Genomic DNA, 25650 nt, shown 5'->3' with positions numbered 1-25650 from the left:
GGGTTGGGCCAGTCGTCAAGTCCTGGAGCAAAGTGAGCCTGCAAATCAATAAGATGCAAATCAGTTTATACCTTTCATATAATGTTTGAATTTGTTTATTCTGAGTTTTATTGTTCAGTTAGTTTCCACAGTTCATATATCATGTGTAATTTTTCATTAGTTTTAGTGTTTGTTTGTATTTTATTCTATTCTTGATGGTTGTGTTGACAGATTTGTCCAAATTTAAAGCTATAGATGTGAACTTTTGGTTCCTTTATTATTACCTGTATAATTAGTTTCAGTCTTTGTGAAGTGGGGAAGGAGGACCCAAAAGCAGGACTCGTGCGATGGAGAGTGCTCTTTATTTACAGTGGAGTAAATAAGACAACACAATAATCTCTTGAGCTCCCTCGACTCCTGTGTCATGTCTTCACCCAAAACTCTGTGCTCTCTGCTCCGTGGCTGCTGTCCACCTGTGCTCCACTCTCCTCCTCCTGGGAAAAAAACAACAGAGGCAGCCGTCAGGACACCATGCCGCCTAATCAACAAAAAACAGTCCCAGTCTAAATAATCTAAAAGACCAACCACGGCTCCAGTGATGGCAACACACAGTTCTAGTGACCAACCCAGTGGGCGGCACTCGAGACGAAGCAGTTCAGGTGGCCTGCATACATTTAGTATCAGGCTTTACAAAAAAAAGTATCAACTATGTTAGGATCCATGTTCATCATGTGTGATGTGTGTTTACATTTGAAGGTGTTTGTGGATTTGTCACCTCTCTTCAAGGTGTGGTTTGTGTTTGATGCTGAAAGAGATAAAGACTGCTGATTGGCTGAAGTGGGGTTCAATAAAAATTGTTTGGTTGTTGTTTTGGGCACTGCTCAGGTCCACATTAAATAAACTGCTGCTCATGTGTGTTTGTAGGTTCTCAGTCATCCAGGTCATGGTTGTCTAAGGAGCCTGGAAAGAAAGCGACTTTACTTCTTTAAGGTTCTGGATGATGTTTAACTTCTGATCCAAGAAGCTTCTTCAGTTGATGTGCTTCCTTTGCTCATTTTCCACCTCTGCACAGTTTCATTTGATGACAGTGCAGTGCAGTTCTCCCAAACATACAACAGAGGGCGCTATGCACATTCACTGAAGTGCAGAAAAATACAAGTGGAGGAGGAAACAAACAGCAGCATCAAGAGAGAAAACTGAAGTGTTCAAAGCGAGTTACTTTAGTCTCTTATTGTAATATTAATCGACATCTAAACATCACGTTGATGCTTCATGTTTGACTTCCGTGTCCTTTTACTGCTCAGTTGGAAAATATTGATGCAATTTAAAAGAAGAGGAGAAGAGTAATTTCTCTGTACTACTTCAAAAGTAATTTGAAAGCACTGCCTCATATGGAAAATGAATCATGATGAAATCCTGAAACAAATAGTGTTTGTGAATATGAAGAGTTTAGTTTTCATTTTGGTCTTAGAAGTATAAAAATGCAGGACTGAAGACAAGATGGAAATGATGTGTTATGAGAAATAAAACACATATGTCGCTATGTACTATAATTTTATTTTGTTTATTTTTTGTTCTTGTAGGTTTTTTGCTTTAGTGTAAATTTTGAAAGCACTGCTTTTAGTTTGAAAATTGGATTCAGTGTTTAGAGTTCGGACAAAACAATGGACGGTTTCAAGAAATGTATTTTATCAACAAAACTTATTTTGATGGTTACTGTATTTATTTTAATGCCCTCAGTGCAGTGATTGAAAAAAAGTTCATCTGACACCAATGAGCCAACAGCCTCCACGTAAACATTTCTTTTTTTCTTTCTTTTTTTTTAAACAGGGTTTAATCAGCGCTGACATACAGACATTTATGCGCTGGGTATAACAGACATGCTTACCGTGTGAAAGGACCGCGGATGTCTTGGAGCAGAGAAACATGCTGTATTGTTGTTTTTCTTTATTGCATAAGCAGCGCCCGACTGTCAGAAACGCTCTGTGCGGGTAGCAAAGTCGGCTCCAACGCACCTGCAGGCATCCATTTGAAAGAAAGGTGTCGCTGCGGCTAGGCTCTCGGGATAGTCAGACTTTTATTTATATTTGCGGCATTCTGGTGCGTTAAAACTAGCAGCCTCTGTGTCCCGCTTGGATCACCATTCTGAAAATTCAGATATTTAAATAAAATGATGAATCGGCGAGTGATGAGGAGCCACGTAGATCCTAAAATCAGGTTTGATTAAATTAAACTCTTATGAACAGTGATGACGCGTTCCAAACAAACGATGCTTTCTACATGGCCAAATTGTGTGCTAACTACCTCACAGCGCTGTGTCCGGGGTCCGAAAAAAAAAGTTAAAACGATATACCTTGCGAAAGTTGTGAAGTGCTGAGGAAAATACTGTGTGTCTGATGGGGTGTTTTTATATAGGTGGACTTGGTTTCAGTTGACCTCTGACATGGAGAGATGAAAAGAGCAGTTTGTAAAGAAAAAAGGTGGAAACTATGGAACTACAGTTGGGATGTGTGTGCTGGGATGCTCTTGATAAGTATGCAGCTTTTATTGTTTTATGACTTGTTTTGCTGACTGTTGGGGCCCTACCTGTAACCCCCTCTGTCTAATCATCAAGTCTTACTGTTGCAGTGCGTTTGTGTGGCTACTAGACAATTATAGGTTGTATTAAAGCAGGGGTGTCAAACTCAAATACACAGTGGGCCAAAATTCAAAACTGGAACAAAGTCGTGGGCTAACATTAATATTTATTGAAAAAAAAATCTTCCTCCAGATATAAGAATGAATATTTTCTTATGGACTCAAATAAGTTTTGCTGGAAACCTGAATATGGAACAAGCAAAGCTTAATACTAAACAATATATATATTAGCTGTATAATACCAGTAGGCCAGCTCTAATAGTAATTTGGTATGGCTTCGCGGGCCAAATGTAATTAGGCTGCGGGCCAGAGTTTGACACCTGTGTATTAAAGGAACATTGGGGGGTCGATACAGTGCTATTGTGGCTAGTTAAGAATGTGGTTTTTAGAAGTATCACAAGAAAAGTTTATTTCTAAAGGGATACATGTTGTTTGTGGTACTCTGTTTTAAAAACTATTAGCCTCTGTGTCTTTCAGAGCACAAAAGAAAAGTGAAATGCTCCTAAACTAGTTATATTACTACTGAGGTTGAGGCAGTAACAAAGTTCTTTAAATCATCAGGCAAGAAAATCCAGAAACCTTGGGTTAGCCGTGGCTATCCGGGTCATCTGAGCCCGAATAGCCTCCTTCTCCTCCTCCTGCACAGGAAATAATCCAAAGTCCGTTAAATTCAAAAAAGTCACTGAAATAAATGTCTGCTGGGTAAAACACGGTCAGGTTAAAAGCGAGCTGTTTAATGTGGCTGATAAAAGAGTACAAAAACAAAAGGCAGATGCACACAAGAAAGAACCTAACTAGAAGTAAACTGGGAAAACTAAATGCAAAGAACAAAACCTTGAACGTTGCAAAAACATAAACATGGACACTCCTGGAGACATGGAACAACAGACAACCTGACAAAGAATGAACAGAAACACACAGAATAAATACACACAAGGGTGATTAGGGGGAAGTGGAAACACATGGGGAAACAGCTGACACTACTCTGACATAAGGAGACAAAGGAAGCAAAGCTGACTACACTGAAGTAGGACACAGACCTTCAAAATAAAACAGGAAACATGAGACGCAGACAAGACAATATAAACTTGATAACATAAGAGGGCAAAGGGAGACTAAAACACAGGGGTAGAAGACACAAGAGGAATCTAAATAAACAAATGAGCTTAGATAACCTGATGAACTTAAAAATAAACCATAAACATCAAAAATAAACTAAAACTTAAAACGCTGGGTCAAAAGACCCAGGATCGTGACAGTGGGAGGTTGAAGCTGCCACAGGGCAAAAGCAGGACAGGCTGCCAGTTTATCACAGGGCTAACACAATATATGTGATAGAAAATCAACTGAAATGTTTGATATTTATTTATAATAATAAGAGAATAACTACTATTTATAATAATATTATAGTTGTTATTATAAATATGTGTATATTTTTTATAACACCCAACATAAAAGGCTTCTTTCCAAACCTGAGCTGTTTCAGACGCTTCTTGAAATTCTGACTTCTCTGAACTCAAATTCAAATACAAATACAAATTCAAATTTTATTTGTCACGTACACAGTCATACACAGTGTGATATGTAGTGAAATGCTTGGACAACTGCTTGTGACCTAAAGAAAACAAAAAAAGGAAAAGGCTATGAATAAGATAGGAAATAAATATGAAAAATTAAAAAGGGTAAATTTAACTAGGAAGGAATAGAATATAAATTAAGGTTAAAAATGAAATAACTGTACAACACAAATTAGAATGAAGGGTAAATTTAACTGGGAAGAATAAGATAAAGATAAATATATAAATTAAAGTTGAAAATAAAATAACTGTACAACAAAATACACAATATAGAACTATATAAGAATGTATGAAGAAATCTAAATATAAATAAATATATACACAATAACAGCAGCTGTACAAGTATTAACCGGAAATGAAGAATATAGTGACCAGTGTTGTGCAAAACCAAAGTCCAGAAAGTCCAGTGTGTGTGTAAGAACTGTATGTGTGGGTCAGTACTGTGTGGTGGTGTGATTGAGAGACCGTATCGCCTGCGGGAAGAAGCTCCTCCTCAGTCTCTCTGTGTTGGTCTTCAGGGAGCGGAATCGCTTTCCTGACCTCAACAGAGAGAACAGTCTGTTGTTGGGATGGCTGAGGTCCTTCACGATCTTCCTGGCCTTGGTCCAGCACCGAACTCAGTGTAAGGTGTCTGCTCCCTCACTGTGGCTGTGCCTGGAAGTACTTCTGCTTCTTGTCTTCCCCTAATGCAGCTTTAAAGTATTAAGTATGAAGCAACAGTGCTTCTCTTTGCGCCTCTGAAATCTGTGTTCTCTCTACTGATAAACAAAAGAAACAATGTAAAATGTATTAATAAATCAGTAACAAAAATATAGCGTAGAAGGTAAGTAGAGATTTTCATACCATCTTCAAGCCTAATGCTTTTAAGTCCCACACTCAATGCAGCCTGACTCAAAACCTGATTCTAAATGGTTCAGCACAGACACAGACTCGCTGACTTTTTATAGTCACTCTATAAATGCTGTCCATTTAAATCATCTCACTTGTAAACACTGCCGTATCCACCGGAGATCAGTGAGAATGGATTCTGGAGTCTTCCCATCCTCCTGTTAGTGATCCTCCATCTGAATGGATGATAACAACCTTCTGAACTGACTAGCAGGTGTAGAAAGCCCGACTAGCCCATATCTATGGGACTGATCACTGCTGATAAACCCACTAAATGGATGGATAAGAGCTCTGGTCACATTTGGAGTTGGGCCACAGCTCTGCACAGTGGCTGCCAAATGGTCGTCTTCTATTGTGAAATTCAGCACAGCAGAGAAGAAATAGCACATTATGACACAGTATGATGGAAAGGCAAATAAGAAAAGTGTGTAAATTAATAGATTCAACTCATGTTTTACTTTACATTTTGACAGCATGACTGCTCTTCCCTTCCATCAAGTACATTTTTCCATTTCTAGAATCCCTAGAAGCTAGAAACACAAAACAAGACACTACTGTTATTATTAAATAGTTTCAATTTGTTTCTTAGTTTATTTGTGATTTAAATTTTCACCTTTCATCTTTATGCTTAGTTTGTTCTGGTTACTTTGAATTTTGTAGCCTCGAGCTTATTTCTCAGACTATCTCCTTTTGTAATTTGTAAAAATAGTTCAGTGAGTTTATTTTCCTCCATTGTCCTGCGTTCTGTGTCACGTCTGTGTTTCTGTTCTTGCACACCAAGTTACTTATTGTGTTAGTCTGTTGTCTCTTGTGGTTTTTATTTTGTTTTACGTCGCTTGTCTCATTTTCTTATTTAGCTTCAGCTGCCCTCCCAGGTGTCTCCTGTTTGTCCTGAGCTCCTTGTGTATTTACTCCCTCAGTTTGTCTTAATTGGTTGCTGTGTCCTCCCTCTCTGTATTGTTTCCTTCCTCAGTGTTTCCCTGGTTTTGCTAGTATCCAGTTTCCCTGCTGCTGCCCTGCCACTGTGTTTTTGTATTTTTTGCTACTGCATTGAAGCTGATCTTTGAGTTCATCCTTTGTCTCCTGAGTTCTGAAATACTGCTACAAGCTAGTTGTGATAAATGGTAGTTTAAATTGTGTCCAGGTAATGAACCATTAAATCTCCTCTTGCACCATCTGAATCTCTCTGCAATCACATCACATAGTATGCATATTTTAATTTATACAGCCAAATATCACAAATCTGACCTTAAGGTCTTTGCCACCTGGACACATCACCGACCGCTCTGAAGAAGCTTAGAGTGGATTTGGAAATAGACACCTGAGGTGAAAAAATTCAATTGATTAAAGTTGTGCTATTATTAAAAAGGTAACAATATCAAGATATGATTCAGGAGGAAGTGAAACAACTTCTTAGGTTATGTACTTATTGATTATCAATAATTAACAATGAATATGTTTATTTTACAACCATGCAAACATGACTGATTAACCTGCATGGGGGAAAACTGAATACTGAGTATTAACAACTAAGAGTGCAATAAGTGACCACTGAAAGAGGCCCACACAAAAAGTTTTAAGGCTGTAAGACAGCTGTATGTCACAGAACAATGAACTTCATTTTGAGCTTACTCATAATCAAATAGCATTTCATATCTTTGTTCACTAAGGCAGGAAAACAGCCTCAAGGTTTTGTACTGAGTGAATGAGACATTGTGGATTCGTTTCTGTCAAACATCGGTGTTCAATGTTGTCACTTATGGAAGTGCAATAACGATATGTACAAGACAAATAAAAGAAAAGAAATTGTTATATCAAGTGAGCCAATATCACATTAACTGAACAACTGATGTTTCATGCTTTTTTTATACTGCTTTTATAAAAAGTTTGAGACAGACCCTAATGAGCTACTGAAGCAAATAAATAACTGTCACTGAGCTTTGCATCTATATCACTGAAAAAGGCAAAGAGTTTGTGAAACAGAACAATTGGGACTGCGAGTATAGTTGCTGTGCACGAGCAAACATTCAAAAGCCCAACTTAGTAATAATTCTATGAAAAGATAACTTCTGTTTGCACTGCAGTGTCATTTCCTGCAGTATGTGGATGACAAAGACTACAGTAACACTTTTCTTTTTAATAGGATGAGACGTTTAACTTTTGCATGAAGACCGTGCCAACCAATGGCATTTTATTGATAAAACTGGGCTGTGTGATTGGTGGCTCTATTCTCACCAACATAGTGAGAAGAGGTTTAAAAAGTGTCCCAGCACAGCATTCACTGCAAGCTGAATGACAGCAATGGCTCACCTGAAGTTCCTCCTGCTCCTCCTGTGGGTTGGTGAGTGAACTCGTTTCTTCTGCTTTTATTTTTAAACTTTGTGTATTTGAACCATACCTTAGGTTATGACATATCTGTGTTTATAAAGACTTGTTTAACTTGGCTTGATTAAGTCGTGCTTTTTTGTTCTAATTCTTTGTCTCTCCATTACATTAATTTTTGTACATTTTTCAGAATGTCTCAGAGTGTGAATTTTGTCGGTACAATTTTCTAGCCATGTTGCTGGTTACAACCATAATAACTGGCTCCTGGCTGATAGAATACGTTATTCGGGTGGTAAGCCAACCAATTGTAAGTTTAATTCTCTTCTTTCAGGTTTCACGGTGTGCACAGAGGTGGATTTGCACAAGAGAATCTTTCACGACCATAGCTGTGAGAAAAATGATCGTCTGTATCACGTGCACATAACTCTGACCCATGGAACACATTACCATCATCTATGTGGCGGCTCTCTGATCCACAGCCAGTGGGTTCTAACTGCAGCTCACTGCTGGAAAGATCAACCTGGATGGTGAGAAATGACTGTTTCACATATTTAAAAAAAACCAGTCCAGAGACAAAAATCATTACTGGTATTTTGTTCTTTTACCATTTCCATTGTTTAGGACTATGTCTGCATATGTAGGAATTCATCCAGGTCCAGGAAGAATGGTGACAATTATTGATCACAAAATCTTTGAGGACCAAACAGGAAAACATGACATCATGCTTCTGAAAATCGACCCACCAGAGAATAAGATTAAGCCTGTTGTCTTACCTAAATGTACACGTCGCAAAAAGTGAGTTTTGAGTAACCTTTTAAGTGTAAAGTTTGAATTCTGGAGGTCCTTGAGATGTTGATATAATATGTTTCAGGCAGAGTGTAATGTCTTTTTTTTTTTTGTTAGATCAGATATTGTTTTTAAATTAGATATTGTGATAGTTTATTCTGTAATAAAGAGAGACAGATTCTGTTTTCACAGGAGGAACCAGTCAGGCTAAATGAATAAGACAAAGGCCTTTAGACTCAACACAGTGAATATGTTACATTTATGTTCTCGAAGTGTTACATTAATCCAACACTAGCATGAAAATAATTCTTTTTAAACTATAGCAGCGACAGAAATTATTCACATTTTCACAAATGCATGAAACAAATCTGCAAATATGCTTCAGTATGAGTTTTAAAATAAATCTTTTCCCTTTCAAAACTCACATTTTGAAAGTTTTTAAAATACTTAAATCCCCAATGTCACAAGGTTTCACACTTAGAAATCAAAGTTAATACAGCAGGAGAAGATGTTAAGATCCAGGAAGAGCAAAAAAAATGTAGCAACATCTGTAGTCTATGAACAAAATGACATCATGCTTCTGAAGTTACAAACACCCATTAGTGACTGCAGAGCTTCTTTATTAACAATAATGTAACTGAGACTTGAATATTGAGCAGAGGGTTCTGGTTTTGATTTTAGGTATCTGCTTAGGAGCTACATCCATGATCTATAATAACTGACAATAAAACACGAGCATGAGGAAATGGAAGGAAATGTAATGTTTTAATAAAATGTTTGAATCTGAAAAGATTAGCTGACTTAGAGTGAACTGGAAATACTCAGCCTGCAGACATGGAGATGGAATTTTATTTATTTTTTAATTTGTAGGATGGATGTCATTCAGATTGCAGGCCATGGTGGCTATACGGTTGATGTAAACTACAACAAACGTAAGACCAGTATTGTTTTGATTATTTCACAATTTTTTAGTTTATATTATACTTTGATTTTGTCTTGTGTGCCTGTTATAGTTACTTTTTCATTTTATTTGAAAACTGTGATGACATAAAGTATTTATTTCATTTTTTTGTGGATATACTGTCAATTTCCCTCCTTTTTAAATGCTGCTCAGCTTCTTTTAAAGAACACATTTTGTTCCAGAAATGAGGCAAAGCATGTTTCTTTCAATATCTGATTTCCTTGCATGAAACATGCAGTAGCTTTTGTTTTTTACATTTTTTTCTCTAGTCTCTGGCACACCGCCTCATCTCCAGTGTGCAAAGATGCATGTTGTTAACTGTGGGCTTAACCTCCATCCATGTAATTCAACATTCTTATGGCCAAATGGAAACACGATGTGTTACAAAGAACCTCGAGTGGACATATGTAAGGTGAGTTACCATGCTGCCAACATTTTATCTGTATCATTATCAGATGTTTTGGTACAAAATATTTATGTTTTCTCTCTCAGGGTGATTCTGGTGGTGGAGTGATGGCCAAAAACAACAAGATTCATGGTGTGCATGTTGGTGGTTGTGAACCTGCCTGTACCGGACCAACTATTTCTCTGAAGGTCTGCTCTTACATTGGTTGGATAAATCAAGTCATTACACGGAGTAATGGAAAATAATAAAATTAAAATAACATTCAAAATAAACAGTCCGCTCTGCAAGAAGCTGCTTCGGTGTGAATTGTTTCTACATGTGAACTTTCGATTGTTAAAATATAAATACGTCATGTGTGTTTTCAATGTAGTTTCAGGCGTCAAGTAGATCATTCAGTTGTTCAGAAACTGTGAAGTTTGCATGAAGGTTGTTGGGTCCTTTTTGCCAGATGATATTAAGTACAATTACTACAGTAAAGTACAAATGTAAGGAATTTGTACTTTATTTTATTTTATTTGGTCTTTCCATCACATTTGTGGCTTCTTCTCCGCTGGAGTGGAAATTGGTACATTTAACTTCACTACAAATATCTGACATCTTTAGTTGTTATTTTACAGATGAAGATTTGTGCTCATGAAACACATGAAGTACAATTTTGTTTCTGTAGTTGATCAATCAGTTATTTGACTTGCATGAATTTAGCAACTATTATTATATGTTTAATCTTTAAAAGTACTTACTGTTGATATTATTTTCTGTAAATTGTTCAAAATCATAAATGTGTGAGAAGCACTCAATCAGGGGCGACTCCAGCATCAAACCTTTAGGAGGGCTCAGCTCAGTCTTAATGTCATGCTTTTAGTGTTGCCTTCAAAAGAAATGTAATTTTTGGATGACCTACAGCAGTGTCTAAGAATAACAGATTTTAATATAATACATCAGCTTTACGGTGGTCACTTTAGTTTAAAACCCGATGCAATGGCACAGTCATGTTGACCAGTAAATTTCAAAAACAGTTTAAGAAAAAGCAGATCAGAGGAGAAACCTGCACGGCATTGTTTCAGTCTCTTAACCACATAGAGGCCAGTCCACCAAATCATCAAGTATTTAAAGTACCATTATACAATACAGACAGTTCAAAATCCCCCTGCGACTCCACCTGCACAAGAAGCAAACTGGTAATAGAGCTGGTTTTAAATGACAGCTTTTGAATTCATGCAAACCCAAACACTTTGTTGAGCAGACTCAGCACAGAGACTCGTGTACACCAATTCAGAGAGTGGAGAACAGATTTGTAGTCTGTCACATCAGTATAGTAGCATTCATCCTGTTCAAGTTTACAGTGATGTGAATGCTGCTAAATGCTATTATTCACATTAATAGCAGAGTGCTACTGAAAAGCACACAACGCATCCATTTAATGCATGTAGATTGTGTGAAAAATCCACCTGATCTCTGTTAGTTCCAGTCTCTCTGTCCGCGCTTCCTCTTTGTACTGACAATCACACACAAACATTTTATATTCAACTAAAACAATAACGAAAAATATATTCTTGTAATAATTATTTTAAAGGCGTCGTTTGATAAGAGCATAGCACCCTGCTTAGTTATGAGCGATCACCATAGATGAATGTGGGCATATGTAATATCAGTTTGCTGCTGCTGGCGAGGGTGTTGCTAGGATCTTGAAGCATACAGGGCTTACAACAGCCCTGAAGTCTTTTGAGTTTTCACTCAATAACAGCACCTTTTAAAGTTATTTGTTTTTATTCATTTAAACATATAGTAAAATTAATATAAAGTGGTAAATGTTATGCACTACCTAAAGTGTGAAGTCACAGAATGATACTATTTAGTGCAGTTTTTAATCATTACCAGTCTTCATCTTAGAGCTTGTGCTCTTATTGTGCCATGATGTCTCCTTTTAAACTGTGTGGATGTTCACCTCTTCTTCATCCTTCCTGTTCCTTTCACCAAACTGCTCACTCTTGTTCTCCTCTGATCTCACTTCCTGTTCTGGTTATAAGAAGAATGCAGTCAGCATGTGTCAAAGACACTCCCTCCAAATATATGATTTTTGATATGATGATTAGATATTTAACATTTTATTTATCAACTATTTTATGCACTAAATCAATTATTAAACAAATATCATATTGTAGAAAAGCAAATAATAATGCACTAAGCAGTTTCATGCCACAAGAGCTAAATGGTCACTTCACTGTATTTATTTCCCACAAACTACTATACCTAGGATCTTCAGGTTTCCACTATATTTCATTAATCTGCAGCGACTGTAGAACATAAAGTATATTGACCTCTATTGTTTTCTTTATGACTTGGCCTGAATACACACACATACACATCTTTGAATAGCACAACAAATGAGGTAATTTTCCATGTGTTTTAATAGGTTTAAGTGATTTATGGGTTTTATGTATGTGTGTGTATTTTGGTCTTCGGTGTAAATTTATACAAACTGTAATTTTTTCAGATGAAAGATCCGTTATTTAATGTTGCTTAATGTTGACTCTATGGAGAATAAAGCCTTACATGAGTGTTGCTATTTTTTAATTGTGGAGTGGAAGACCTACTGTACTTGTTGTTTAGTCTGTGATCTGAATGATGAATTTAACCAAACTAATAATTATCATGTAACTGCAAGAAGACTTAATGAGACTGAAACAATGCACCCTAACACAGGCATTTGAACTGTACGCTATTGAGTGCATGAAGTGTACCTCTACAGCTGAAAAGAGTTTGACTGTATAATTTCTGGATCTACTGATTTGTTTCTGATGTATCTCTTCTTTTATTTAGCCTGTATTTATATAGCGCTTTACTAGTCCCTAAGGTCCCCAAAGCGCTTTACACAACCAGTCATCCACCCATTCACACACTGGTGATGGCAAGCTACATTGTAGCCACAGCCACCCAGGGGCGCACTGACAGAGGCGAGGCTGCCGGACACTGGCGCCACCAGTAGGCAACGGGGGAAGTATCTTGCCCAAGGACACAACGACCGAGACTGTACAAGCCGGGGCTCGAACCAGCAACCTTCCAGTTACAAGGCAAACTCCCAACTCTTGAGCCACGATCGCCCCATTATGTACAGAAAGATGATGAAATCCTCTTTATTTGAGAAAGTGTCCTTAAACTATTTTTCCTCCTTCTTACTGAGTTTCCGAGCTACCTCTTTGTTAAGTGAATAAACTATTTGAACAAGAAAGATATCATGGCATTTATGATGATACTCTCTGTGTGCGTGTGTGTGTGTGTGTGTGTGTGTGTGTGTGTGTGTGTGTGTGCGTGCGTGCGTGTGTGTGTGTGTACACGCTCGGCAGAGGGGAGGTCAAGACAGGAGCTGAGTTGACCTGGTACATCAAGTTTGGATTTGCCCAGTTGTTGGTAAACAAAAAAGATTTAAACTTAAAAGATTTTGAGTTCATGCACACTGGAAAAAAAATTCTCTTCATCACAATCATTTGTTTAAAAATATGGCTGTTTTACTGATCTATGGTTATTATTAAAGAGGAAGGAAAGAAGAAGAGGAAGCCTGAGCCCAGGTTCTGTCCATTTTCATAACAAGTGACAGCACAGACATCTGAGCTTTTTCGTCATAAAGATTGTGATGTGAAGCATCAGCAGGTAAAGTGTCGTTAAAGTGTCACTTCAATAATGCTGCTGGCAGAAAGAAGTGTTGACACATACTAGCTTTGAATAAAAGGCTTAAAACACAAACAGTCTAATCCTGGGTGTTGCTTTTAAGCTTAAAGAATATAATAAGTTCTAAGACAATTCAGTTTACTTCTTACTGTCCATGTTGTGTTGTGGTATTTACTTTATCATGAATGTACGCTACTTTGTTCTAGCGACTGTAAAAAATAATTGTATTCATGAAATAAACTAGACTTTCACAGTCTGCATCTTCCACAGTTTTTATGCTTTTGTTCACTCCAAGTTTGACACAAACCCACAGACAACCAGAGTTAACTATGTGAAGCAATCACAGACACTGTAATGGCTGATTTTTCTAATAAACACAATCAGGTTAACATTAAGGTTTAACATTGAAGGAGATTTGTTCCATAGTCACAGTTATGCTTGTATTTCCTTTACTTACATCCAACACTACTATGTTCTGTTTCAGTCCAGGTGCTGGCAGTTTATCCTTTGTTGTTTGGACAAATAAGCTTAAAGCTAAACCTTCATGTTTTTGATGGGAAAGTTTGTTAAACCATTGCTCAACTTATGTCTGCACAGAGCAGATAATTATGATGTACTTGTAAAAAGACTTGATAAGCAGGTCACAGCTGAATCAAGGGGTAATAAAAGTAAGACCACGCGGTCTCAGCACGACTACACATGCAGTGGGTTATCGCACACATTTGAAAGACTCATTGTGTAACTCAGGATGTGACCCCTTATAAAGGAGACAGAGAAGTTCTGTTGTTCAGTCAAGTAAAACCTGGTGAAAGCGCAATTCTAAGACTCTGGTCGTTGCTTAAGTGTATAGATAAAAAATCTTTTTTTCATGCATTATTTTCTTACTATATTAGTATAATCACCAAATCGATCATTTCATATTTATCTCCTGAAACGATCTACATTAACTTTTTATCCCTAGAAATGTGTTTCCAGAGTCCCAGGTTTAGTGACTTCCTGTCCACCATCACATTAGCTGAGTAGTTGTCAAATTTGAGGGGAGCAGAGAAGATCAGACACCAGTCAGCAGGTCAGAGGCCATCTCTCATTTCACAAATCAATCACTTGATTTATAAATGGAACAAACACCCCATCAGACCAGGTAATGACCCATTATGAGACAACAGCCGTCTGAGAGGAGATGTTCTGTATCACAAAACATGGGAAACAAACAAACTCTAGGCATTCTGAAATATATAAAGCTCAACAAAAAAAGACAACCATATCAGATCCTGATGTAATTCATTTTGTTGTCTTTATTAGTCATTTAAAAAGGTCTAGAAAAAGTGTCCAGGAAGAGATTCTACTATTTATGCAGCACTGCCCCCGTGTGGCCACAAAGACACACAACAGCTTCATTTCTCAGCCTGTTGCCTTCTTTTTCCTTCATGATGTAAACAGTGAATGAACTGAAAGAAGTCAACCCATAAACTGTTAAACTGATACAACGGTCATGATGATTATGTAACAAGTTGTAGTTGACTTTCTGGTGGTGGTTTTGGTATACAATTTAAAAGCCATTTTCTTTTATAAATACACCATACACTTTGTTCTTGACCATTTCTTTTCCTCATATCCTTAATGGACAGTGGAGGAACACTACATCTAGCTTCTGTTTAACATTTATCCAGGCGCCCCCACACTGTACCTCTACAGAAACCAAGGGAGAGAGACAGACACACAAAGATTTCCACTTGAATCTTCATCTCAAAATAGAAAAAGTTTTATCACAAAATAATTACAAGAGCTCAGCCAGGTGAGATATAGCAGAACCATCAATTCAGAGTCTGACAGTAAGGGTGAAGACGAGCCTGACTGTTGGTCTGCTCCAAAACGAGCCCATAAGCAAGCTTTGAAATAATATGTTACAAAATTGTGAAACTGCGACATGAAATTTGATTTGAAGAGAGAATGGGAGAAGAAGAGGCAGCTGGCCACGTAAAGACACAGAAGAACTCCAGCTTTGTGTATTTTTTTTTCCATTCAAGCTGAAGTCCGGGACAAATCGGGTTCCTTTTCAATACGAAGCGCGGCCGGTCCAGCGGCCACCACGGGTCTCTCCTCCTCCTTCCTCCCCTTTCCCTCATCCACCTGCTGTACTCAAAATTTGTACTCAAGTACAAGTACTGTTACACTGCTTAAATTGTACTCAATTACAAGTAAAAGGTACTGGTGTTAAAAAATACTTGAGTAAAAGTACAAAGTACTCTTCTCAAAAACTACTCAGAGTATTAATTACTTTTTAACAGACTGATGTTTTATTCTGTCGTCAATAGCAGGCATTCAACTCGATTCACCAGTATAAATATTTATGTTCAAAGCACATTTCTCAGATGAACAAGGTATAGAAAGGTAACTTGTTTTGTAAATAAATGTAGATATAAAAGAAGGAATTTTGTTTGTTAAAACAATGACAAATATGTTTCTGAACATGCGTAGAACCGTTTAAACTTTTCCCCATACAATGAACAACAGGCAGGTGAGTGTCTTAAACTCTTAGCATTTCTGTCACACTTGAACCTTTTGTTCAGTTTCAGCAAGAGCTGGTTTTCTAAATTAACAGAGGCAATCCGACTTGGTTTGGCTGTGAAGAGTAGACCAGCACAGCTAAAAAGTCGTTCACACGCAGCAGAAGCAGGCAGAGCTGTGTTCAGTTTAAGAGAGAGGTTTTTGATACCTGAGAAGGAGTGCAGCAGCTCCATGGTGTCTGTGGCACAAGCAAGGTAACCATCAAGCTCAACTGCACTTTGCAGCCTTCTGGAGATTGGTCTGGAGAAGAATTCATCTTCATCAGATGACTCTCTTTGCTGATCCTCACTCTCATGCTCTGTCGTTTCAAGATGTTGTTTGATGTATGTCAAGGCTGTAATTGTAAGTAGATAACACAATTTTGTTATTTAAATTTCAGTGATTATTCCTGAACACAAATTTAAAAACGGCAAATTCTCAAAAAGGATTGTTTAGTATTCAGGACAGACCATCAATAACTTACAATGTATTAGGTGAAATACTCACTTAAGCATGTGTTCAAATGTAAAAACACACAAAAATGGGATCACATGAATCCTTACCAGCCTCTGTTACATCTGCTCTGTCAGTCCAGGAAGTCTTGAACTTGGGTAAGAGGACTGCAGCTGCAGCCAACTCTGGATCCTCCATCATCGCTCCAAAATGCTTTTGAAGGCCATTTTGCAGGGCTCTGATGAGTGGCACGCATGTCTTGCTTGATGTCTCCAGCCTGCTAAGTTTGGACAGTAGTTGTTGGATTACTGGCAGGAGCCATCCCATAAAGGAAGTGGACTCAGACTGAAGAATGTTTGAAGCTTTCACCAGTGGCTTCATGGTGGTACAGTACTCCCTAAGGAATGCAACTTCTGCAGGACTCAACCTGTAAGACACAACAACAAAACCCACCATGACTATAATAGGGATCTTCTGATTTAATATTAAGAGTCTGCTCACGTTTTTAACCATCCATTAAGGAAAATTCACAAAATTTGCAACCATATTGGTAGGTGTCCAATTTTACTCACATTTTCACCTTGAACTCCTCACAAATGCTCCTGATGGCATTTTCCCCCTTCTCATCAATGATGCGTATTATCCTTTCAATGGCAAGGTAGGTTGAATTCCATTGTGTTGCATTGGGACGAATGATCTGTAGTTCACACTTGTCCTCTACCACTTCATTAGCCAAATGAGTTTTGTTCCAAATGGCCTGGCATTTTGCAAAGCTTGCACGGGAGAGCCTCTTGTAGGTTTCATTCATGCTCTCTGCTAGGGCAGCATCAGATGTTGCCACAAGGTTTAGCAGGTGACATGCACATCGCTGATGAGGCGGGAGTTGATACTCCAAACCAGAGTCTTCATCAAGAATTGCACTTGCCTCATGGTAGTCAATATGGTCAGTCAGGTCAATAGTTTCTGGGTCTGCTTCATCTTCAGCTTCATCTGCATCATTTTGTGCCCCAAACATGTGGAAGGCCTTGACAAAGTTGGATCCACTAACAGTTGTGGTTCTTACAACTTTGCCTCTAATCTTGTATTGGCAATGGATATCATCAAGCGCACCAGCAAGCATGTCAAATGTGTGAGACCCTCTCAATCTTTTGCATGCTGGTGCTGCAGATCTTCTTTCCAGGGACTCTTCCTCCAATGGCATGTGACTCCAAGGTAACTTTTCTGATGAGCTGACCAACAATCAGTAGTGGTAGCAACAAATTTGACTTTATCCAATGCTGCAACCAAAGTCATCTTCATGTGATCAGCAGCTTCACAGATTCTGGCACAGACAGTGGGTCTGGAGATGACTTTGGCTTGAGGTTGTAATGTGGTAACCAATTCTTTGAAAGATGGCTGTTCTACCACTGGCTGTAGACCCTCACATATGAAATTGATGACAAGCATGTCAACAGTTGCTTGTGGAACATGTTTGTTTGCAGCTCTCAACATCAGGTCTGGTAACTTGGCTTGTGTATTTGCTGAGAGCTTGTTTGGTGTGGCTGTGGTCTTTCGCTGACGAGATGTTGATGCCACAGTGATATTGTACTGCTCAATCTTCGATGGATGTTTCCTCTGTAGAGATAAATATTATCATACGTCAGGTTCATACATTACTTCATAACATCACTGTGATTAACACTACAGGAAAACACATTTTTAAAACATCATTCAACTAGACATGAGCTAATCTTTGATTGTTTAGCATAGTATAAAAGAGTGGTGAATTTGGTCAAATCTTGCAGATATATTGCTGTATTTATTTACAAATGTAAACCAATTTTGAACGATCATTGCAAAAAACATGAATTTCTGTATACATTCTAAGTTCTGTAATCTGTATACTATCTGTAAAAAGAGTATCGACCAATGTATCAGTATCTAAATTTTTAACTCCTTTTTATCAGTATCACCCTAAAGTTTTCAGTATTAGTCAGGTTCTAAAAATACTAAGAGAGCAAAATATGTGTATATAGCAAATGTAATTTAAGAAAAGGGATCACATACACAAAAATGCTGCCCATACAGCTAACAAATAAAAACAATCCACATTATGTTCTTTGAAAAATATATCATATCGGGAAATATATAACCCTACTGATTAAGAGCCACGTCACTATGATAGACCTATATCAGGCCAATGATCCTGATCAACTGATCCATCAATCGGGCTCTGGTACATGTCAGCTGAGAGCTGGAAGATTCATTTGAGATGCAGCTCAGCACTGTGTTCAAGTTTTGTTTTTGTTTTTTATATAGGCCAGCTGATTGTAGGCCTGTGAGTTTTAAATGACTACAAATTTAATTTATTGTAATGACGGTGGTTATCCAAATAATAAGCTAAAACATTCCTACGAATTTAGCTGTTCAGTGATGACACACGAATCCTACTTCCGGGTCTAAAGTAGTCTGCGTTTAATATGGCTTTTGTATTGTTAACATGTTTAATGTTATGTATTTTCTTCTATTTGATCTCAAAAAGCTCCTAAAACAGTCAGTGATCACTGTTGACCTCCCTCGGCTTTTATTACCGCTAATCATTTATTTAAGCTCAGTTTTTAAAACCTTAGGATGTAACTACAGCCCAGCCCATGCAGCAGTATATGAATGACTAACCTCGTATTGTGGATGGATTATCTCAGTTGTCCTCCTGGCTGAAGTTTGGTCCTTTTACAGCATCCTGCCATGCGATTACATTTGTTCCTGACCACCGAGAACACTCACATTAACTTTTATCGAGTGGAAAAAAGTTAGCTTGTTTATATTATGCTAACATAGCTGTGTCGCTAGCGGTCACGTAGCACATCATTATATACCAGCTAGCCCAACTTCAGTAACCCTACAAACGTCACTGCTGTTTAGTTTTCTGTCTTCATTTATGCTGGAAGTGATAGCAGATCTGTACGTTTTAATTTGTTTCCAAAACCTGCAGTCAGGACATGCTATATTGTATTTAGATAGAAGCTAGCGAGCTAACGCCCTGCTAACTTCTAACTCTGTTAAATGTCATAAATTCCGTTTTCATGGATGCCTGGATGTTAAACTCAATTGTTACACCTGGTAGAGCAGAACGCTGATCATTTTATTAAAAATGAAAGACTTTAGACAGTTTTTCAACTCTCAGTAATGCCATAGTGATCGTTTGATATATGGACCTGCAGCGGAGTTTAGACCCAGACACGGCTAGTGAGGTCAGACTGAACAACCGGATAGTTCTATCCCGTGCACGTGTACACATTGACAACCGTAACCATGGCCGCCGAGGGTATATAAATGCTGCACAAGGTTCCAAACGTCGGTTTACACTTGCTCGTGGACTTGTTTCGACCTGCTCCAACCTCAGCCTGTGGAAAGCTAAGTTTTGCAAACTATTTCACTAAAAGCGGATATAACTTGAGAGCAGAACAAGTACTTCATCGTTTGTACTTGTTTTTGTTTTTCAAGTTTGAAGATGGCTCGCCGTGGACCCGGACTCCCCGACTGTCACCTGGACTTCACTGCAGGTAAGTGTGAAAATTTCTTTAAATGTAAATTACTGTAATAATTTAACAAGTTCCAGTGTGAATATCAAGTTTTAACGTGATCAAATATGTGTATTTCAAGTCTGTTTCCTGTAAATTGTTTGTATGTTTTAAATTTTCCGGGAGAGGTGTAGAAATTATTAACGACTGGTGTATGAATATGAAAAAAAGGTGTTACTTTGACTTGAAGGCTTCAAATTTGACACTTTTCTTTAAAATGAAATGGTTAAAAATAGCTTAATGGACTAAAATTTGTAAAATGCCCAAAAATCAGTTTCTGTGGTAACGGCATCTTCAAGATGTCACGGGTCAGAACACGCAGGCGTAAACACACAGATCCAGGTCCCCTCCTGACATCCTTTTCTTCTCCGGATCAAAGGCTTTATTGACATAAACTATATTTTTTCTCTGCTGCAAAACACAAAGATAAAAAAATACAAATAAAATAATATCAAAAGAATATGAAAACAGTAGTAATAATGGCATTAAGACCTATCTTCTGTTACGGTAATGCTTTTAACCTTATTAGATAGCAGAGAGAGATATTGTACACAGGGATATTTACACAGTGATAGCATGTTTACCACAGATTAGATGTACCTGTCCTTATGGCAGATACAGTCCTTGTGCACATTTCTAAAAATGTGGATTCTGGGTTATAAGTTTCTGTTTGTTTGTTTTTCACTTGACCATCATTTTCAGACATACCTGCAGAGCTTTGTGTGTGCAATTTTTACTCTTGCCAAGGAGGTTGTGTTTTTATTTAAAAAAAAAACAAATTTTATATATATATATATATATATATATATATATATATATATATATATATATATATATATATATATATATATATAATTTGTTTTTTTTATATTTAGGACATGCGATTGGTACATGTGGTCTAAATGTTACATTATGGTTTGCATCCACATATTTAACCTATGAGCTTTTTTCAAAATGTGTGACATCGTGAATTGTAAATAAAACAGGAGAATGAGCTGCATGGTTAGTTATAAATGTACTGTAGTATATTTATATAATAAGTTACTCATGTCCGGCTATTTACAAATCAATACCTATTATCCATTACCTATTCCAACATAGTGTTTGCATAAAGGCTTACAAAGAACAAATAAAACAAATTGAATGTACACAAAATACAGTGACATTTATAGTGTCAATATAGTGCAGGGGTGGGCAATCTCAGTCCACGAGGGCCGGTGTCCCTGCAAGTTTTAGATCTCACCTTGGGTCAACACACCTGAATCACATGATTAGTTCGTTACCAGGCCTCTGGAGAACTTCAGGACATGTTGAGGAGCTAATTTAGCCATTTAAATCAGCTGTGTTGGTTCGAGGACACATCTAAAACCTGCAGGGACACCGGCCCTCGTGGACTGAGATTGCCCACTCCTGATATAGTGTCACCTTAAAAGTACACAGAGTGAGCTGCCTTGGTGGAGGTTTGGTGGTCTTCTATTAAAAAACTTGACTTAAAGATTGAACAAGTAGAAGTGTCATTCAGTCTGACATAAAATGCTTTTCTCTCATCCTCTGCTCAAACTAACAGATGTAGGTCTGTTGCTTTAACACTGGGTGTCTATTACATTCCTAATGTTATTTTAAAAATTGTTTCCTCACAGGGCGTCTTGACTATGTGGTTGAACGCCCTGCAGAAGAAGGCCTTCCTGAAGTCATCAGGATCCTGGATGACAGTCTCCAGAGCACCACCTCTTCTGGTGAAGCTCAGGACACTGATACCCAGCGTATCAGCGAAGGTGAGTATGGTGAGTATTTTATCCCTCTCTCATCCTCACCCTTATCTCATGAAGCACCAGATGCTGATGTCGGTGAACAGCAAGGTGAGTATGGTGAGTACCCCCCCTACCTACCTATAGACGATGAAGAGGTGAGTGAACAGACTGACAATTCATCTGACTGGAACGACTCAGAAGAGTGGGGGGATTGGCTTAGCGATGACTCTGGGTATGACACCATGGATGAGAGAGATGATTCCCCTCTCATCCGGGAGCACCCTCCAGAGCCGTTTTGGCACGATTGGCAACGTCCTATTGCTCCAGGTGCTGCCCCCATCCCCATGCCGCCTTTCGGCCAGGCCAATGCCCCATTCTTCCCTCGAGTTGTTGCCCAGGTTGGTGATCCGCCAGCTGCTCCTCCCCCAGCTGCTCCTCCCCCAGCTGCTCCCTCTGCTGCTCCTTCCTCAGCTGCTCCCTCTGCTGCTCCTTCCTCAGCTGCTCCCTCTGCTGCTCCTTCCTCAGCTGCTCCCTCTGCTGCTCCCTCCTCAGCTGCTTCCTCTGCTGCTTCTTCCTCAGCTGCTCCCTCTGCTGCTCCTTCCTCAGCTGCTCCCTCTGCTGCTCCTTCCTCAGCTGCTCCCTCTGCTGCTCCTTCCTCAGCTGCTCCCTCTGCTGCTCCTTTCTCAGCTGCTCTGTCATCTGCTTCCTCAGCTGATCTCTCTGCTGCTCCTTCCTCAGAAAAGAGAAGCAGAGAAGACATCTGCACCGAAGAGGTAAGTGCAAAGAGGTGCAAGGTGAGTGACCAGTTTGATGCCCCTTCAACATCCTCAGGTAGTTTTGGAGTCAGACGTTTCTGGGAGAGGCCTTTTAACCTTTCCATGGATGACAGTGACTCTGATTAGTTTATGTTAGAATGTGTTTTTAAACTTTGCCTTTGTGTTTTTGTTTTTACAGATATATGAACATGTGACTCGCACATGTGAAATGTATTTCTTTTTTTCTTGATATGTGACATTAATATTAATATTACATTGTGAATTAAAGGTCGTTTTTTAGTTGTTATTACTTCCAGTTACGTCCAAGATGGAGCAAACACCCCACCCAGAAGACAGCCTTACCCCGACCAACCCGATGAGAAGGATGGATGACCAAGTGAAAAACGGGAGAGTGGTGCTGTGTTCCAACTATGTAAGTTATCACCTCACATTGACAACAAACTGTATTGAAGACAAAATTCTTCCAATAGTTGGTATAAATCATCATCCTATGTCAGCAGCACTGTAGGTTTAGCTTTATTTATATTTTTCATGTGTATACGTTGGGTTTAAAATAGTTTTTTTAACAACATACTGCAGCTACCAACAATGAAAATGCTGTTTTGTGTTAAAATGACGTCTTTCTTGTGTTATTGCTTTGCAGGGCAGCTGAGAGTGGACAGAGCTGCACAGAGGACCAAAGATCCACTCTCAGCACTTCATATCTGACTGGCCACAGCACCAACCCTCCTCACCCTAGGTGAGGAGGGTCCTGACCCCGCCTGCACAGAGGGAGTTGTGAACATGCACTTCTGTGTCGGTGGGTTTAGGATCCTCCTCACACTCACACTGATGAAGACTGTCACTGGAAGATGTCTCCATTGCATCAGCAGGACGTAAGCATTTGTAAAATATTACAGTTTGTGATGTTTTGTACATATTTTTATTGCATCATTTAAAACTATGAGATATAAAATAAACCAATTTTCATAACATTTTCTGTGTATTTAGTTGTTTTCTTAATAAGTTATTTGGAACATCATTGCAACCTGTCAGCTTTTTATTGAGGATTTAGAAAGTTGCTGGTGGCCCGAGTGTGTAGAGTGGGGTGTTGTTTTTGTCACATGGTGAAAGTGACCTCATGGGGAGCAAAGAGAACAACTGAACAATTTGGGGATTCACAGACTTTCGTAATCGCTAAAAACAATTAATAAAAATTGTTCTGTGTGAACTAAAAGCTCAAATATAAACCATCCTGACACACTGACACAAATGATCTGCTGTTTATAAGCAGGACAGTGTTTTCATGAGCCTGGATGAAGCTAATTTGCATGAGTTTAACCTCCTGGTCAAAAACTTGCATGACTCTGATATCACTCCAACTTTCTTCTGTTTATTTATTCATTTTTGCTAATTGTAGTAGATTAATATGTTCACCAACTGATTGTTGGCCTGAATGTTTGAATGTTTGCAGTTTCAGGTCCTACTGATCAGTTTTAAGTATTGTAGAAAGTGAGCAGCAATTGAATCAAGTCCTGGGATGAAATGGGACAAAAGGGTAATGTGATGGCCACATTAGTTCCCTTCCCTCGTTTAACAATGTGTAAGCAGACTGCTTTAACCTGCAATTTACTGCATGTTGTTAGGCTGCATGGTACAACCACAGTCTGCTAACCACCCGTGGTGATCGAAGGTTTTGAGGTCTTGCTTGAGCTACTGATGAAGTTTTATCAAAGCTTGTTAAGTTTCCCAACCACATTTTATCCTGATGGTCCAAGGCTTACATCTTTATGCTCACAGACGTACTTCTGTAATTAATCAGTGACCGATTTATTACTTTAAGTTACAGTGTGAGGGGCATTAATGAACATAAATCAGATTTAACTGGATTATGTGTTTAGGTCAAGAGACACAGACCTTCATCTTTAAGAGGCTCTTCTTGAATATCTAATCACAATGTTTGCCATGCAAGTACACTGGGCGGTTGTTTTTAACACAGTCATTTGATGATTCTGATGAAATGAAGTATTGTTTCAATGAGCTGTGGCACCATTCTTGCTTTAGCAGTGAAAGGAGTCAGGTAGGGCTCCATCAGGAAGAGGGCCCCAGAGGTCCTATCCCCCCGCCCACTTCCCTGGGGCTTGAACATCAGTGGATTTCCACTTAAGCAAAGCCTCATCAAGTTCCTGCAAACAGCACCACACACACACTATCATGTACAGAGTGTGGATGCTGTGTCTAAGACCACGATCATTGTGTTCCCACCATCTGGTGCAAGCTTCATCTGTCTCACTGTGTTCTCCTAAAGGCCAAGACAGCAGGACAGTGAACTCAATCTCACTTATAGGTGCCAGAAATCAGTGGATGTGAGATTAATGGTGGTAATCAGGTTATGCATTTGTTGTCTTCTCAGCAGGTGGGAAACATCTCTCTTTATTTGTTTATGTACATGTGTATCAGAAATCTATTTTCCTGTACAGCTCAGGTTTAAGGCACAATGTTGATCTAATCTAATGAAGATCAGTGAAAATACTGACATTAGTGACGTTAACCCTTGACTAAGAGTTTCTTAGTCAATTGTTAATGGGAAACACATTTCCACACCACCATCTTCTAAGCTGTGATGCTACATGTGCAGCAGCAAACGTCCAATTAGTACCGATCAGAAGGTTGGAGGTTCGATCGCAGCCTGATCTGATCTGTATCTCAAAGTATCCTTGGACACGATACTGAACCCCAAACTGCTCTTTCACGTGTCCATCAGAGTATGAATGTTAGATAGAAAGAACTTAGGTACAGAAAAGTGCTTGTATGAATGGGTGAATGAGGTGTATAAAGTACTTTGAGTGCTTGAGTAGAAAAGTGCTATTTAAGAACAAGGATGTGCAAGAATTTGCTAGACACGCTCTTCTTTTTCCAAAACTAAAAATGTTATTTCAAATTTGGCAGCCTGTGTGTCAAAGAGACTGAAGAGTAACTAAAGGGCAAAGTCCAGGAATACAGCCAAACTCAGGAGATCAGTTAGGAGCACAACTGAGCAAAGGTGATTCAAAAAAATGGAGAGAAACTCTGCCATGCAGTGCCATGCTGAGCAGACTGGTTTACAGCCACAAGAGAGACTCAGCGTTCACAGATCATAAAATCTTCAGGGAGCAAAGCTCTCAGAGAAGCTATAATGCAATCCACAGATAGAATACAGTCAATAAACTCCAAGTGAAATGTTAAACAGTGCATGGATAGCTTTTTGTTCAGCTTTTTCTTCGTATCCTTTTTCCCCCTTTCTAAAGTCTCTTCAGAGGCTTTGCAATTTGTCAAACAGCAGCTGGTAAAAAGGCTTTTGCAGTGAGGCAGGGAGCCTG

At 38.6% G+C, this 25650-nt stretch overlaps 2 protein-coding genes across 7 annotated transcripts; one reads left to right on the top strand and one right to left on the bottom strand.

Annotated features, from left to right (window-relative positions):
- Nucleotides 1-182: 182 nt before the first annotated feature.
- Nucleotides 183-19140, bottom strand: LOC309709094 (uncharacterized protein). 6 transcript variants are annotated; one of them, XM_082537554.1, is made up of 5 exons: nt 16798-17960; nt 16336-16652; nt 15942-16127; nt 11505-11575; nt 6204-6267 (listed from the first exon to the last, which is right to left on the bottom strand). In XM_082537554.1, the coding sequence occupies exons 1-5, from the start codon at nt 17424-17426 to the stop codon at nt 6211-6213; spliced, it is 1260 nt and encodes a 419-aa protein (XP_082393680.1). In that variant the 5' UTR covers nt 17427-17960; the 3' UTR covers nt 6204-6210. The 6 variants fall into 6 exon arrangements, with proteins under 6 accessions (XP_082393679.1, XP_082393682.1, XP_082393680.1 ...); XM_082537553.1 differs by lacking the exons at nt 6204-6267; nt 11505-11575 and adding an exon at nt 183-473; XM_082537556.1 differs by lacking the exons at nt 6204-6267; nt 11505-11575 and adding an exon at nt 1986-2124.
- Nucleotides 7383-10012, top strand: LOC309708658 (serine protease 1-like; the record flags this gene model as incomplete). The annotated part of the gene is made up of 6 exons (XM_082536890.1): nt 7383-7422; nt 7738-7933; nt 8028-8201; nt 9063-9124; nt 9423-9565; nt 9646-10012. 6 exons carry the CDS (start codon nt 7383-7385, stop codon nt 9802-9804), a joined length of 774 nt encoding a protein of 257 aa, XP_082393016.1. The 3' UTR covers nt 9805-10012.
- Nucleotides 19141-25650: the final 6510 nt, after the last annotated feature.

Source organism: Aulonocara stuartgranti, assembly GCF_965226115.1.
Source record: "Aulonocara stuartgranti genome assembly, chromosome: 6".
NCBI classification, from domain to species: domain Eukaryota; kingdom Metazoa; phylum Chordata; class Actinopteri; order Cichliformes; family Cichlidae; genus Aulonocara; species Aulonocara stuartgranti.
Note: the sequence above shows the minus strand (reverse complement) of the source record. Positions and strands in the feature narration are given on the sequence as shown.